Here is a 17,136-nt window from a genome sequence, read left to right on the forward strand (position 1 = left end):
TTCTGTAAATGTCATTAAGTTCCAAAACTTTCCTTTCAGTGTAGACTGTGATCATAGTTTATAACTTATTATACAGAGAATTATTTTAGTGGTATAATACTAAAACAAAAACCAAACTAAAGAGTATTTATATAACAAAATAATACTTAAGACTGATTGAGGTGACCCAATAATTAAAAATAAGTGAAACTTTCGGGTGAAGTTTATTTGCAAGTGTTTATTCAAAGAATTTAAAAAAATATTTCAACTTTTCCTATTTTTCTCTCACAGCTTTTGAGAAAACAAGAATAATTCTTCATATATTAGCATTAATATTAAGCATCCCATATATCTTATGAGTTGTACATTGCATTTCAATACAATCTTACCCACTAACAATATGTTAAATTATTTTTATTTTACATTCTGGGTAGGATTAAAATAAATAATATAGAAATAATTTAACAAATCTTTATGGAGTACCTACTATGTTCCAGGTTTGGGAACACAAAAATAAATAAATGGACCCTGCTATTAAGAAGCTCACAGCCTAAAAGGGGAGATAGATAGACAAATAAAACAGACAATTTAATGTAGTATGCAGCTTTGAGAACAGTATGGGCAAAGAACTATGGGAACCTTAAGAGGGTCACTTAATCCAGAATGGTAGAAGTTTGAGATGGTTTCCAGGTCAGGATGATATATTTTACGAAAGAATTTGCCAAGAAAAGAATTAATGGTGGGTGAGAAGAAGAACATTCCTATAGCAGGGATGACTGAATAGTCCCAGGGATTGGACTGCCCGATCTTCAAGGCCCCTTCCAACCCCAAGAAGACAGTAGGAGACAATCAATCATCATCTACTTGATCCAACAAAGGGAATTTGTATAGAGTGGGGCATCTCCCTGATATTTGCCTATTCGGGAAATACCGATTTCCTGGACTCATTTTTTCATGCTATAGAGCACCATTTAAGAAAATCCCATGCTAACTAAAAGGTTTTGTAGACACTTTATCTATGGTGCTGATCACAGATTCGGAATGAAGAATTTGGAACTGTGAATATTATATCATCTACTTTTAAGAAAGAGAATAAAAGTTAAAGACGCCTATAAAGCTCTAAACTTCAACAAAGTATACAGGTTTCTCGAAAATAATATTTTTCTTTCTCTTCAATGTGGAGAAAACAGAAAGGAGCTGGTCCTTTGTCTTGGTTATCTACAAGGAGTGCACTAGATGGTGCTATAAGACTGTCAGAAAGAAGGTAAGTTTCACCAAGAAAAATAGTGTGGAGGTTCTGATGGCCGTTATGTGTGCTGAAAACTTGCCATATATTTTCAGTCCCTGAGAGCAATTCTAGGTTTGTAGGCAAGTAACTGGAATCTTAATCTCACAAGTTTTAGCCCTCTGGTCAGATTCATTTTAAATTAAACCACAAGTTTAACACAAAATGGTTTCAGTGTTTGACAATTCAATCTCATTCCACTGAAATGGAAATTTTAAAGTTATTGAAGTATAAGTTTATTATACATTTAAACATATTGCTATTAATTTCATTTAGGGAGTCTCCCCATGAGCCTAGTTATGTCTACTAATTAATAAATCTCTAAGTCAGTTTCTTCAAATGGTTTCCTGCATTTTCAAATTATCATTAAGCAGAAAATACCAATCAAACTCTCTTGTCATTAAAGTACTGCAACAGACTAACACAAATACATGAAACAATACATTTTGAAATCACTCTATCAGTATAGTATTTTTATATAAATAGCATTTCATGATTTTTCCACATTACAATAAAACCAGAAACGTACTTTTTACTAAAGTGCAAAATAAAATCAAAGCTTTATTTTTATAATATTTTCTACTTAGTTTTCTTTTAAATGTTAAATAGTAAAAAGGCAAACAAAAATATGGACGGCTAAAGATATACCTTTTATAAACTAAGAGTCATTTTAGTTTTAAACTCTCAAAGTTAGGAGATCTGTGTGTGATTTTTCTGCTTATCTTTCCAGTTCTGCTTCTAGAATTTCCCCCCATGTGTCTGCATCCATTGGGTACATGATTTTTTCTGGTAGGCTGATAGGAGAACGTATGTTGCTATATCTGCCACTTAGCCATTCATGTTTCACTTTACTCTTCTGGTAATTCCTCAGTAGTATTACCTGAAAGAGGTAAACCACCATTGTTAAAGAAGGTAGTCAGTGGTTGGTGAGTGAGTTTGTTTGAAACTAGAGAAGCTGATTGAGAGGGCTGAAAAGATTAAGTATTTACATCGATATACACATATACTAATAAGTGCGTGTGTGTGTACAGAACAGAGTGAGTCACAGAGTCTGCTGGGGGTTTTGGATAAAGTAGAGTGAAATGAAGTAGCTATTGTGGTTAACAGAGGTAAATGCCCCCAAAATGTAAAAGGATGGATGGGAGATAGTGTGGTTTGCAGGAAAAGAATAATAAAATTCAACTTACTCAGCCATAAAGAGGAACGAAATTGAGTCATTTGATGAGACGTGGATGGATCTAGAGACTGTCATACAGAGTGAAGTAAGTCAGAAAGAGAAAAACAAATATCGTATATTAACGCATGTATGTGGAACCTGGAAAAATGGTACAGATGAACCGGGTTGCAGGGCAGAAGTTGAGACACAGATGTAGAGAACAAACGTATGGACACCAAGGGGGGAAAACTGCGGTGGGGTGGGGATGGGGTGTGCTGAATTGGGCGATTGGGATTGACATGTATACAGTGATGTGTACAAAATTGATGACTGATTAAAAAAAAAAAAAACGTGATACAACTCTTCGAAAGCCGTTATGGCAAAAAAATTATTAATGACAGTTACTGTGTATTAAGTATTATGTATTATATATTGCATTTATTGGGTCTGTATAATAATAATTTTCAGCTCACTTTAAAGAAGAATTGTGCTGTGTACTTAGTGGAAAGATTTTAACTTTAGATAAAATGATAAATAACTTATTCAGGGACTTATATCAAGTTTATAGACTCAAAATAAACTAGACAATGCAAATTAAAAAAAAAAAATTCAACTTTAACTCCCAAAGCCAACACACTCTGTATGTCATTCTGTATATGAAATCCTCCCTCTTCCAAGCAGAAGGTAGGCTTGGGCTCAAACTGACCACCATATTGTCAAGAACACTGCAGACTCCATAGGTTAAACTTACCCTCCAGGGATAACCACTCTCTAGATCATCATCTATCTCTCTTTGGCATACAGCTCTCACAGTCAGGCAATGAGGTTTCCACAAGGCATCGCTGTGTCTTATTGTGTGATTCCAGCTCCTGCACGTCACCGAAGCCCTGCACAAACTCCAGATGTCCAGCTGACTGAAAATTTTAAAAGTAACTTCTGGAGGCAGCAGTTCAACAAAGTTATTTTGACGCTCTTTTTTTTCCTTCTCAGCATCCGCAGAGTTCAATTCTAGGTCAGAAACCCTTGAACTGTGGTTCCTCTTGGAGTTTTTCTTCATAGCTTGATGTTTTAGTGAATTATCCTCATAAGTAACCTAAAAGGCAAAAGTTAAAAATACTCACTCCCTTTAGATCAGACTATAGATCCTACTCTGAGCCAGATACTTTCTGGGTATGATTTTTCTTTTTTTTTTTTAATTTTATTTATTTATTTATTTATTTATTTATTTATGGCTGTGTTGGGTCTTCGCTTCTGTGCGATGGCTTTCTCTAGTAGTGGCAAGCGGGGGCCACTCTTCATCGCGGTGCGCGGGCCTCTGTCGCGGCCTCTCATGTTGCGGAGCACAGGCTCCAGACGTGCAGGCTCAGTAGTTGTGGCTCACGGGCCTAGTTGCTCCATGGCATGTGGGATCTTCCCAGACCAGGGCTCAAACCCGTGTCCCCTGCACTGGCAGGCAGATTCTCAACCACTGCGCCACCAGGGAAGCCCCTGGGTATGATTTAATGAACTTTAACTTTCTTGACTTGAGCTTCTCAGTCTGTAAAATGGGGCCAATGATGCTTCTCTGGGGTGTGTTCTTGCAAGGATGAACAGGGATAATGTGTAACACATCTAGCCCCACATCTGAATTGCACGTGGGAGGCACCCAACACATGTTACTTCCTTTCTTCTTTTTAGATATTTTTGGTAAATGGGTTTGTTTCTAAATATTTGGGTTTTTTTTTTTACTCCCAAAGAACATTATCTTAAAAAAGAGAAGTGATTCTTCACAGACTATAATTTATTTTTAGCAGTAGAAATGAATATTGTGAGAACACATTCGATTCCAAGTATTGACTGGAAAATACTTTTGAAAAGTGTTCGATTCTATTTAACCCATTAATATTTGTCTGTGGGAACCAATGCCTTGTCATTAAATTCTTCATCTACAGTTTGTGACTTAATCATAAACCTGATCAACTTTTAGTAGTTTATATAAGAATTGTTTATCTACTTATATCTAATGGGTAGGTGCTCACATTTGACACAAATACTATCTGAAATAGACAAGAAGTTGAGGTCTGGGTTATACTGACAAAATTTCAAATATTCAATAAGAGTAGTGTTTTAGAAATGGCTTTTATTTTTTTATTTTTGGCTGTGTTGGGTCTTCGTTTCTGTGCGAGGGCTTTCTCCAGTTGAGGCGAGCGGGGGCCACTCTTCATCGCGGTGTGTGGGCCTCTCACTGTCGCAGCCTCCCTTGTTGCGGAGCACAGGCTCTAGACGCGCAGGCTCAGTAGTTGTGGCTCACGGGCCCAGTTGCTCCGCGGCATGTGGGAATCTTCCCAGGCCAGGGCTCGAACCCGTGTCCCCTGCATTGGCAGGCAGATTCTCAACCACTGAGCCACCAGGGAAGCCCCTAGAAATGGCTTTTTGAAGCTACACTACATGCATAGTCAATTATGAATTAAGATAACAGTCACTGAGGCCATCAAGCAACAGTGACTAACAACTATAAACAATGTTTATAACTCATCGAGGTATAGCACGTGACTAAAAATTTAAAGTCCAGTTTCAGCTAATTTACCTAAGGTGCATGGTGTAGGCTTCTGAAATCAGTTGAAAGCATGGAGCTATTCTGGCATATAAAGACAGTTCATATTTACTTAAAATCAGTTTATTCCATTTTGCACTTCCTTTTATAATGAGGGGTGGCATCACAGGAGGGGTTTCAGATACAGCTAAATATTTCTTCTAGCTCAGTTAATGACAAATTCCCCTTTCCAGATGTGCTACTCACCTGTATGTTTCTGTACTTGCCAAGACCACAGACGCTCCCATTCATTTGGTGGTTTATGATCCAAATTAGCTCTGGTGGTTAGGATTTTAATGTCTGAGTTCAGCAGAGGACTTCCTCTTGAGAGTCTGGGTAAGTAAGAAAGCAAACTGGTAAAAAAAGTTCATGAGTCAAGTTTTTGTCACCCCACCCTCCTGCCCCATCAATATAAACCAAAGCCAAACTACTCTATCTCATATTAGGAAAAAGTTACTGTGCATTTAAATGCACATTTGTTACTTCTCCCAAGATCTCACTGGGGATAAAATGCGTCCTCCCTTTACAGTTATACCACAGAAGGCAGATGAAAGCTTTTGAATTTAACAGATGGGGGTGCCTTGGTGAGGCTCCTAAAATCCCACTAGGCATTTTTCTTCTTTCAAGTCCAGTTTTGCCTGGATGCCTAGAAACCTATCCTCTTCTGCCCCTTCTTCTTTCTGAACCAAACTTTGCTGAATTACCTCTCTAGTTAGGTAAGAGATCGCCCCTCTTTCGGGTGTCACACGGAGGCAGGGATCGGAAGGGAGCGCAGACGCCCGGCTCTCGGGGAGCCCTCACCCCCTGCGGACCCCGCAGGTCGGAAGGAATGGCCCCACGTCCTTTCTGAGCCAACCTCCTGGCGTGTCCCGCCCAGACTGCATTTGCCGGAGTCCAAACCACACGGGGCACTGACAAGTAAATAACAACAATAACAACCGTCAGCACCAACTGTCACCACAGCTCCGGCCGGCTAAGCGGAAGTTTGTGCTAGCGCCAGGGCCGCGCCCCCGAGCACGCCCGCCCAAAGTCAGCCGGAAGCGAAGACCCTCCTACCTACTGTGCCGTAGCGACCTCTCCTTCAGCGATTTAAATCTTCCGGATTTCGAATCCTTCCCCTGCAAGTCCCTCACGTCCAGCCCACTCTAGCCCCGCCCTGCTGACTAGTATTTCGCACAGGCGCAGAGAGGAGCGCGCATTGCCTCTTGGGATTGGTAGTTTTCCCAGGGCGTCTCAGCTCGACAACCGAGGAGAAGTGGAGGCGCCACGGACTACAAGGACCGGTGTCCTCCGAGCCAGGTGGGCGGTGAGAAGGGCTGGTGGGGGGTGTTTAACCGGGGCTTTTAAACAATAGTTTGGAGGCGGTGTGAGGGGGGGAAATCCCTGAGTTCGTCACTGGTCGGAGTGGAGGGGCGGGACTCTGTACGCGCGCCGGGGCCTCAGCTCCTTGCGGCCTGGTCACACTCAGGGGCAGTCTTTGCTCCACCTCCCCCTGTGTTTTCCGGGGGCCTGCGTAGGCCCCGCGCCTGTCCATGGAAGGCGGAAACGGCTGCGGGGTCCGGCTCCTCGCGAAGGGGTCTAATCCTCGCCGCCATGTCCCGGGCCTTCGAGCTGCAGCCGCAGGATGGCGGCCCCCGGGTGGCCCTGGCGCCGGGGGAGACGGTGATCGGCCGCGGGCCGCTGCTGAGAGTAAGTGTGGCGGAGGCTCGGCGGCCCCAGAGAGCCGCGAGATCCTGGCCGGCTCTTGAGGCCCTACTCGGGGTCCTGCCCCGATTCCCCACCGCGCCGGCCAGGCCTGTCTGGATTTTAGAAGTTTGGGGGCAGCACGTTTTTCAGTCAGCTTGACTTGGGTTATCATCATTACAGTCTTACCCTGGGTCGGCAAACTGTGGCTCTGGCTCCAAATCCAGCCTGCTTTTGTTTGCACCCACATACTAAGAATGGTTCTCAAATTTTAAAATGTAAAACGTTACCAAAAAACCCATATTAAGCGTTTCAGGGAGAATAATTGCTCTAAGGGTTGGGGATATTGCCTCTTGGCTTGATAAGCCGCAATGTTTACAGTAGTTTCTGGCCCTTTACAGAAAAAGTTTGCCAACCTCTGATCTTAGCTTTTCTAGAATAATGTCTTTTAAGCTTTGGCTCCTTCGGTGGTACTGTGTCGGCTTTACTTTTATTGTAGTAGCCTTTTTCAGCAACAGTGGCTCACCCTTCTGTAGTGTGTAGTATTCCAGGCATTGATGTAAGGACTTTACCTGTACCAACTTCTTAATCCTTTCCAAACCCTACGAATTAGGTGCTCTTATTATCTTCATTGTTCAGATGAGAAAATTGAGCTATGGATTGGTTATTTAAAGGGCACACACAAGCTTTCGGACGCAGAGTGCCACTGGTCTATGTATCCTTCCTCTGGGATGTTTAGGAGCTAGAAAACTTGCCTGTACCATTCTGGAATTTTGTAGATCTCTCCCTAAATACATATATATTGTTTTCTCAACATTCAGCATGTTTTGTTTAGTACCTGCTTTGCGCAGCATGTCGTGCAGACCCTAGCACTGTGGGTTACACAGAGATGAATGAGTCCTTGCCCTCCAGTTTTCTCTTGGACTGTCCAGACACACCTGTGTCAGTGAGCCAATACCAGGGAGTAAGAAGCGTGCTCTTTTACCCTGGTTAACCTCCAGTGTCTAAATGGAACCGTAGGTATTAGCCTTAGGACTCCTCTCCAAGCAGGAAAAGGAGTGGTGGTTCAAGGTGGTGATGGGGAAGTCAGTTCTAAAGGGGTGTGGGTGTATGTGTGTGTATGTATATGTGTATGTGGTAAGTATGTGGTAAGATTATTGAGAAAGTTCCAAGTTCACTTGCTGGTTTGTTTGTGGGTTTTTTTGTTTTGTTTTGTTTTTACTTAAATGTTTGTTATTTTTCTTCATAGTTTATTAACCTATACAAACGTTTGGTGGAACTGCCTGGGAGGTTTCCTCCCTCCCTTCCTCCCTTCCTTTCTTCCTTCCTTCCCCTTTTCCTCCCTCCTCCCCTCCCTCCCCCTATTTCTCTCTCTCTCTCACTTTATCTCAGTTAGAAACAGAGTATGTGCTTCATCTAGAAATCTTACATCTGATTACTAATGAGTTTTAATTTCCTTAACATACTGTATCACTAACACAGAGTGCTGAGGATCTGGTTAAATGATGGATGAATTTTAGGCCTCTGTTTTATAAACTTGGCATCGGGTCACAGACTGATTCATTATTTGTAGCTTGATCTTTGTGTTATAGGCTTGCGAATGCGAGAGGAACCTATTTGGTTTCTCTTTTTAAAAATGGTAAGGAATAGAAAGTCAATTATCTGGTCGGGATTTAGCTTTTCCTTTTTGAATAGTCATTCAGTGATGAGATTCTGTTGCCAAGTTTGGCAGGTTATTAGAAGTGGTTACCAACGATCCTAGATGTGTGGAAGGAAAACCTTGAAAAACAAATTACCATGTGGTTCTCAAGATTTTGGAGCTGACAGACAGGTGTTTCTTCTTGGCAGTGGTTTAAACTCCACCTGAGGGCTGCTGTTTCAAACAACAGCAATTCCAGTGAGTTGGTTGTTTTGTTCTGTTTTGTTTGTAGTGTGTGAGAGAGCAGACTTAGTAAACTCAGGGAGTTTATTGTAAATTCATATCTATCTGAAGTGATTAATTATAATCAGGATGATTTTTGAACTCTCTTAACTAGCCATGTCTTTTGGAGACAAGTTTCACGAACCTTCATGGCCACAACCTTTAGGTTTATAATTCCAATGTGTAAAGCATTCTTTGTGGTAAAACAGTTTGACCGTGGGAATGCCTTCATGTCTTTACAGTGGCAGGAAAACCCTTACAGAGAACACTTGTAGACAACAGAGCACAGTGAAATTTCATTTTCTTGTTCCCTTTGCTTTAGTGTAAGTCATCAGGGAACCCAAGGTCTTTATTTTACTAAGTTGTGATTCTGTTTCCTGATCACCATTTAAAAGGTTTTACAGCAGGATGAATCTCCAGGGAGTTATCCTAGGTGAAAACAAACAATTCCAAAGGTCACATTGTATGATTTAATTTACATAATGTTATTGAAATGACAAAATTATAAAGATGGGGACCAACTTAGTGGTTGCCAGGGCTTAACGAAGAGGTGAGGGGAGCAGGAGGGAATTGGGTATGCCTGTAAAACAACAATGAGGGATTTGTTTTGTGTCTTGACTGTGTCAATATCAATATCTGGTTGTGATACTGTACTGTAGTTTTGCAAGATGTTACTGCTGGGGGAAACAGTGAACAGTACAAGAGATCTTTCTGTAATGTATCTTTTAACCATGAATCTACAACTATCTTAAGTAAAAAAATTAGTTTAAAAAAAGATTTTACAGCATCTCAAACAACAAAATACCATTAGGCCCAATTATTTGCTTTATGGTTTTTCTTTAATTAAATCCGATTTTGCTCTTAAATGTAAACTACGCTTTCTGATTTCAAATTTTCCTTATTCTGTTTTGATAGCAGGGATTATAGGACCCATTCCTTTATGATCTATTTTCCTCCAAGGAAATAGGACAGCACCAGGTATCTAGTGCGATTTCCTGAAGGCAGATGTAATTGAAGCTACTGCTCTAATTAAAAAGAGAAAGGGCCCTCAGGTGGGGATGGGGATAGTCCTGGGCTGTAGTGCAGACTCTTCACCAGGCATCAGTTCACCACTTCTAAGACTGTTGTAAGTGTCCCACAAAGTTTATACAAAGGAAGCACTCCCAGGCCTGGCAACTCTGCACTGTTCCTACTTGTTGCCGGATTTCACCTGCTGCGGCTGTCTGGTCTGACAAGGTTTGTCCCTAGGGACGTGCCAAGCACTCCTAGCTTTGCCCTGCCCTCAGTTATTGAGCCTAGTACAATTCCTGATGCATAGTAGGCCTTCAACACATGATCTCTTCCTTTTCTGCATCTCAGCCTCACTCTTCCAACCCTCATAAAGAGCCTACTTGCAACTTAGGTGTAAAAAGGAGAGCGTAGAGTTTTGAAGTGAATATAAATAAAGTAACGAGGCAGTGCTACCAACTGCTAAAGCTTAAGGAGCAACATTCATGGTGGATTGTGTTAGCATTTTTTCTATTTTATTGACTAATTAGTAAATTCAGAAAATAGCTAATGAATATATACTATAGTTAGATGGGAGGAATGAAGGAGAAATAACTCCTTGCTCTCAGGAAGCTTATAGTTAGTAGGTATGAGAGACATAGAAGCAAGTAACTAGAAAGGGGAGCTAGGCAGGCACCTCCAGTGAGTGAAGTGGGAGAGAGTAAGAAAAATAACACAGGGACACACTGATAGATGACAGCGGTGTCGTAAATGACAACTGCCTCAGTGTTGAGGAGGCCACAAGGAGAGGACTGCGTAATGCAGTTTCTGCTACTCACCCCCATTCCTACCTAGTAAGTGTCATATCATTTTTCTCAAAAGTAATAAGAAATTTAGATTTTTAGATATAACCTCTGATTTTTAAAAGGTCACATTAAAAGTTTTGTTTCAATACCTTGAGCCAAACAGAAGGGTGTGACGTGATACAGAGAGGTGTAGGAAGGAACCCACAATTAAGATGAGGGGTCAGAGAAGGCTTCGTGAACTCACTGACATATTGAGCTGACTTTAAAGTGTTAGAACAGTTGGAATTTTGATAGGTCGAGAGTAGATAGGAAGGGAAGGGCCCTTAAGGCTAAATGAATGATTTAAGGCTCTAAGGTTGGAAAGTGTAAGGCACATTGGATAATTGGATAAGCGTTGAGTAGACTTGTGGGATGATCACATTACATCAGTGATTCTGTTTAACTTTTACAGACATTGCTTTTACAACATGCACTAGTTTTCTTTCTTTTTTAAAAATAGGCTTTTTATTTTTATTAAAAATAAAACCTCCTCTATCAACATCCCCGACCACAGTGGTATATTTGATGAACCTGTATTGGCATGTCATTATCACCCAAAGCCCACAGTTTACACTAGGGTTCATTCTTGGTGTACATTCTGTCGGTTTTGGCAACTGTGTAAATGACATGTATCCACCATTGTAGTGTTATAGAACACTGCCCTAAAAATCTCAGTGTTCTGTCTGTTCATCTTCCCTCTCCCCTGCAACCCCTAGCAACTACTGAACTTTTTAACCATCTGCATAGTTTTACCTTTTCCAGAGTATCATATAGTTGGAATCATACAGTATGTATATGTAGACTTTTTTTCAGATTGGCTTCTTTTCATTCAGTAGTATGTATTTAAGGTTCTTCCATGTCTTTTCCTGTTTTTTTAGTGATGAGTAATATTCCACAGTCTGGATGTTCCACAGTTTATCCATTTGTCTACTGAAGGATATCTAGGTTACTTGCACATTTTGGCAATTATGAATAAAGCTGCTATAAACATCCATGTGTAGGTTTTTGTGTGAACATAAGTTTTCAGTTCTTTTGGGTAAATAATAAGGAGTACAATTGCTGGATAGTATGGCAAGAGTGTGTTCAGTGTTGTAAGAAACTGCCAACTGTCTTCCAAAGTGGCTGTACCATTTTTCATTCCCACTGTCAGTGGATAAGAGTTCCTGTTCTTCCACATCCTTGTCAGCATTTGGTGTTGTCAGTGTTTTAGATTTTGGCTATTCTAGCAGGTGTGTGGTAAATTGCTTTTCATATGTATTTTCAAATTTAATTCTTTGAATTGCCATCTCCTGGGTACCACTTAATGTGAATACGAGAAACTAGATTTGAAAACCACTTTTAGACACACTAAGTGGAATGCTTGGCACAGAATAGGTCTTTAAGAAATGTCTGCTGACCTGTACTTATGTATTTAGAAAGCTTCATTTACCAAAGTCCCAAGTGGGGATTTAGACCCAGTTGTATCTTACTAAGCTGTGCTTATATTTTTACTCACTATGTTGCCTCTGTCATAATATATTAAAGATGAGGTCACATTTCTATAGCATTCACTGTGCAAGCAGAATTGCAAGCCAAACGGACTGAGTGAGTTGAAATTTCAATGGCAGTGAGTCAGCACAGTTTCATCATACTGGCTAACAATTCGGCAACCTTGAAGAAGGAGCTCAGAAAGTATTGGATTTTACTTTTAAAAGTCTAAATGATCCATATTTCATTAGTATTGTGGATTACATGGGTGTCTGTGAGGTAGCCTGGTAACCTACCTCTTATTTACACCATTACTCATGTGAGAAAGTATATTATAAAGAGAGATCATGCATAAATTGGAGTCTGCCTAGAGAGCCTCTGGCCAAAATCAAGTCCACTTCCTCAAACTTGTCTTTTCTTAGTATCAGCAGTTGCACTTTGGTACATTCCACGTGGGATGACATTAAACATCTTGTATCAACTAGCTTTTGCTCTGTTGAGAAATAAGGTCTACTTATCATCTAATATCATGGCAGCCTTAGTGTTGATGTCTGAGCTTTGGAGTGTGGGAAGGACCCAATACTGGGGATCACTCTAGGTAAGAAAAGTTTATGGTTTGCCAACTGGTTTACAGTAACCAGTCTCTCTTCAATTCAGGTCTTAATTTTATTTTTATCTTTTTTATTTTATTTTTTATTTTTTATTTTTTTTAACATCTTTATTAGAGTGTAATTGCTTTACAGTGGTGTGTCAGTTTCTGCTTTATAACAAAGTGAATCAGTTATACATATGTCCCCATATCTCTTCCCTCTTGCATCTCACTCCCTCCCACCCTCCCTATCCCACCTGTAGGTGGTCACAAAGCACTGAGCTGATCTCCCTGTGCTATGTGGCTGCTTCCCACTAGCTATCTATTTTACGTTTGGTAGTATATATATGTCCATGCCACTCTCTCACTTTGTCCTAGCTTACCCTTCCCCCTCCCCGTATCCTCAAGTCCATTCTCTAGTAGGTCTGCATCTTTATTCCCGTCTTGCCCCTAGGTTCTTCTGACCATTTTCCTTTTTAATTTTTTTTTAGATTCCATATATATGTGTTAGCATACAGTATTTGTTTTTCTCTTTCTGACTTACTTCACTCTGTATGACAGTCTCTAGGTCCATCCACTTCACTACAAATAACTCAGTTTCATTCCTTTTTATGGCTGAGTAATATTCCATTGTATATATGTGCCACATCTTCTTTATCCATTCATCTGTTGATGGACACTTAGGTTGCTTCCATGTCCTGGCTATTGTAAATAGAGCTGTAATGAACATTGTGGTACATAACTCTTTTTGAATTATGGTTTTCTCAGGGTATATGCCCAGTAGTGGGATTGCTGGATCGTATGATAGTTCTATTTTTAGTTTTTTAAGGAACCTCCATACTGTTCTCCATAGTGGCTGTATCAATTTACATTCCCACCAACAGTGCAGGAGGGTTCCCTTTTCTCCACACCCTCTCCAGCATTTATTGTTTGTAGATTTTTTGATGATGGCCATTCTGACCGGTGTGAGATGATATCTCATTGTAGTTTTGATTTGCATTTCTCTAATGATTAATGATGTTGAGCATTCTTTCATGTGTTTGTTGGCAATCTGTATATCTTCTTTGGAGAAATGTCTATTTAGGTCTTTTGCCCATTTTTGGATTGGGTTGTTTGTTTTTTTGATATTGAGCTGCGTGAGTTGCTTGTATGTTTTGGAGATTAATCCTTTGTTAGTTGCTTCATTTGCAAATATTATCTCCCATTCTGAGGGTTGTCTTTTGGTCTTGTTTATGGTTTCCTTTGCTGTGCAAAAGCTTTTAAGTTTCATTAGGTCCCATTTGTTTATTTTTGTTTTTATTTCCATTTCTCTAGGAGGTGGGCCAAAAAGGATCTTGCTGTGATTTTCAGGTCTTAATTTTAGATTTTGCTTACTTGCCACAAAATATAAGTTTGGGGAAAGAATTTTATGGAAATTATGCCTAAAATAGATCCCATGCTTCTTTAGGTTTAGGCTTTTTCTCATAATACAGGCTTAAATCCCATAGCAGATAATTTTCTATTTTTCTCTACTATGAAAGTTTGAATTTGTCTGTTGTTGATAGAGCAAACCAGATAATCTTATGTGATAACAAAGTATTGTACAAGAAAATTTTTATTATCTTAGCCTGTGGTTTGTTATGTAGCTTATTCTGAAAAAAACAAATTTTTCCTCTTCTCTGTTTTTCCATTTATAGGAACCAGGCTAAATGGGAACACTGAATTCATGAGGTATATTATTCCTGTCTGTGATATTCAGAAATTTCTCTAGGAAAACATTGTCAGAAAAATTAACTGATGTTGGTTTTTCAGTAAATATTATATGTGGACAAAAATGAAATGAAAGGTCCAGTAGCTTTTCTACTTTTACTTTATTCAGGTTTGTTTTTTACTTTTAGGATTTTGGACATAATAAACAAATAGGTCAGAGACCTTGGTTCAAAATATCTAAACATTTCTGCTGATAGCATAAGAAAATCTTCATTTTGTTTGACTTCAGTAAATGCCAAAAATAAATATTTGGCAAACAAATCACAAACAGTTCTTTTATGTTTTCATGTCTTTTCTTCTACCACAAACTCCATGTCTTAAAAATGGAGAAAACTTGTACATGTGTCATAATACATGAAATATCCAATTCAAAACCAGAAAATCAAAGATAACGGATCCACATTGTATTAATACAAAAGTCATATAAAAACAGAGATTCCCTGTCCCCATTCAAGACACAGTCTGAAGAATTCAAGTAAAAAGGGTTTTTTCTATAGTATCTGGCGAAAAATTACTGTCATTTTAGCTGTTGCTAACAAGAGATAGGAGTGATTTCAGCGTAATTCTTCAGCCTGTGTATCCTTCAGAATTTCTTTTCTAAGCTCCTGCTGTATGCTGTGCAGTTCTTTTAATGTTAAATGTTCTTGTATTTGAATGCTTAATTTAGTTAGCTTTTCTGTTTTCTAATATTCCTTCTCTCACTGGCTGAGCATAAATGAATTTGCTATTGGTGTCCAGTATCAATAATAACAGTTGTTAGAGTAGTGTGCGTTAATCATAATTGCTTCGGCTGCAAGTAACAGAAATGTGACAAACAGCAGCTTAATCAAATTAACTTTTCTTCTGTAACAGAATCTTGGGCAGTCAGTCCAGGGCGGGTGCAGCTGCTCAAGGAACAGGCTTTTCTGTGCTTCTCCTTGGTCATCCTTTGCGAATTGCTTTCGCCTCTGTACTCATAAGATGGCTGCTGTACCTTGAGGTGTTACACATAAGCAGGAAGAAAAAGAGAAAGGCAGAGGGAAAAAGGTGCAGGCCAGTTGAGCCTGTTCCTTTTTATCAGGGAGACACTAATCTTCCCAGAAGCTCCACTATATTTTGAAATGCAGTCTTATTGTTTTGTTAGGTATGGTGAGGCCAACGGACCAGGAGATGATTATTGTTGAAAAACTAATTACTCATAGTTCCGGAGAGAAGTAAGGACACACCATGCCACACAGGGCCACACAAGGTTGGTGGAAGGCAGAGAGAGCTAGGGGAACTGCAGGAAAGTCTTTATTGTGGTTCTCTTTGGAGTGAATGGGCAAGGCAGGGTAAACAGAGGATGATCTAGTTTGAATAATTTTATGGGGCTCTGGGCTTTAGGGGCCACCCCTAGTTGTCTGATGCCTAGTCCTAGGGTGGTTAGGGCAGTGTAAGAACTAGGTAAGGCCATCATTGGGGGTGTGGCTTTGGATGGGTTCATTTGCATATGAAAGGTGCACTTGCCGGTGAGTCATTTACTGTTTCTTAGAATCAGTAACCCTGGGAGGGGTAGTCTTTCCCTAGTCAGGAAAGTTTTAGCTATCAAAGCATCAGATACAGAAACTGGAAAACATGGTTAATACACACTCTTTCTTATGTGCTTGGCTAGAATTGTGTCTCGGCCATCCATAGCTATGAGGAATTCTGGGCATTTGGATGTTTTTAAATGGGTACATTGTTACCCTAAACAAAATTGAAGTAATAGTAGTATGAAAGAAGAAATGAATAGATATTGATTAAGCAACTAGTAGCATCTGGTGCACAGTGTCATGTGTGAAGAATTAGCATCTAAAAAGTATAGGTGTAGTTTAAATCATGAGTTACAAATTCACGTGCCTGCAGAGGCCAGGTATGCAATAGAGTGAAGCGGGCTAAGTGGAAGATTATAGGGAGTGCTGGGCACTCTGGGGAGGTGGAGGGTACATAACACTCTTCAAAGTAAAAATTAAAAAAGATACTGTCTGAGTGATTTGTGGTGTGTTGGCTACCAGTTTGTGGTGCTTAGTCTAAATCAAAGAAATTTTTTAAAACAGCGTATAGAAATGTAGAAAATAGAAAAAGCATATAGAAAATAGAAAGAGGGTTATTAATTTCACTGGAACAGGTGTAAATTAAATCACACTTCAATTATCATGTTATTTAGCAATCGTGTACACTACATTTTCCATTACCTGTTGATAACCCTTTTAGTACCAACCAAAAATGTACCAACATTTTTGAAATTTTAACTATTTTTGCCTCAGCTTTTCATTTTGAAAGATTGCAGACCTGCAGAAAAGTTGAAAGACTAGTACAGCTAACACCTATGTATCCTTAACTTAGGTTAGTTAATGGTTAACATTTTGTCACATTTACTTTTTCTTTCTCTATCTCTCATATGTATAAATATATATATATATATATATATATATATATATATACATTTTTTTTTTCTCTTTCTCCTGAACTCATTTGAAAGTACATTGCATGGGTTATGGCACTTCATCCCTAAATATGCCAACATGTATCACCTAAAAACAAGGACATTTCTATATACATTATATGTGTAAGTTATATAAATTATACTCGAGAAATTTGTAATTGTGCAGTACATTTTAATATTCCATATTCAGTTTTACCCAACTTTCAAATAATGCCCTTTTCAACATTAAAAAAATTTAGGATCCAATCAAATATATATTATCTTCTTTAATCTAGAGCTGTCTTTCATGGCATTAATGCTTTTAGCAGTCCAGGCCAGTTGTTTCATAGAACGCCCAGAATTTTGATTTGTCTGATTGTTTCCACATAATTAATTCAGGTTAAACACTTTGGGCAAGAACATCCCATCGGTGATATGAACTCAGAGCAGCATGTCAGGAGGCCCAGGTCTCTCTCTCTTT

The 17,136-nt window shown here is 39.4% G+C and overlaps 2 protein-coding genes across 3 annotated transcripts in view; one reads left to right on the forward strand and one right to left on the reverse strand.

Moving 5' to 3' along the window:
- Nucleotides 1-1,885: 1,885 nt before the first annotated feature.
- Nucleotides 1,886-6,130, reverse strand: FBXO48 (F-box protein 48). Its single transcript, XM_068564699.1, has 5 exons — nt 6,049-6,130; nt 5,697-5,903; nt 5,200-5,324; nt 3,172-3,513; nt 1,886-2,144 (listed from the first exon to the last, which is right to left on the reverse strand). Exons 3-5 carry the CDS (start codon nt 5,242-5,244, stop codon nt 1,983-1,985), a joined length of 549 nt encoding a protein of 182 aa, XP_068420800.1. The 5' UTR covers nt 5,245-5,324; nt 5,697-5,903; nt 6,049-6,130; the 3' UTR covers nt 1,886-1,982.
- A 253-nt stretch (nt 6,131-6,383) lies between these two features.
- The window catches only part of APLF (aprataxin and PNKP like factor), a 92,812-nt gene continuing 82,059 nt past the window's right edge, over nt 6,384-17,136 (forward strand). For both annotated transcript variants that reach the window (XM_068564899.1, XM_068564898.1), the window contains exon 1: nt 6,384-6,681. In XM_068564899.1, the coding sequence (XP_068421000.1) occupies nt 6,586-6,681 (96 nt within the window). In that variant the 5' untranslated portion in view covers nt 6,384-6,585. The remainder of the gene's footprint in view (nt 6,682-17,136) is intronic.

The sequence above is a fragment of the Eschrichtius robustus genome, chromosome 15, assembly GCF_028021215.1.
Source record: "Eschrichtius robustus isolate mEscRob2 chromosome 15, mEscRob2.pri, whole genome shotgun sequence".
Lineage (NCBI taxonomy): Eukaryota > Metazoa > Chordata > Mammalia > Artiodactyla > Eschrichtiidae > Eschrichtius > Eschrichtius robustus.

What these genes read in the sequence shown, in the direction of transcription:
- FBXO48 (XM_068564699.1), bottom strand. Translation starts at nt 5,244, where the DNA reads ATGAATGGGAGCGTCTGTGGTCTTGGCAAGTACAGAAACATACAG. An exon ending in GCAAGTACAGAAACATACAG is followed by an intron (nt 3,514 to 5,199) that starts GTGAGTAGCACA and finishes TTTGCCTTTTAG; the next exon opens with GTTACTTATGAGGATAATTC. An exon ending in AGAGTGGTTATCCCTGGAGG is followed by an intron (nt 2,145 to 3,171) that starts GTAAGTTTAACC and finishes TACCTCTTTCAG; the next exon opens with GTAATACTACTGAGGAATTA.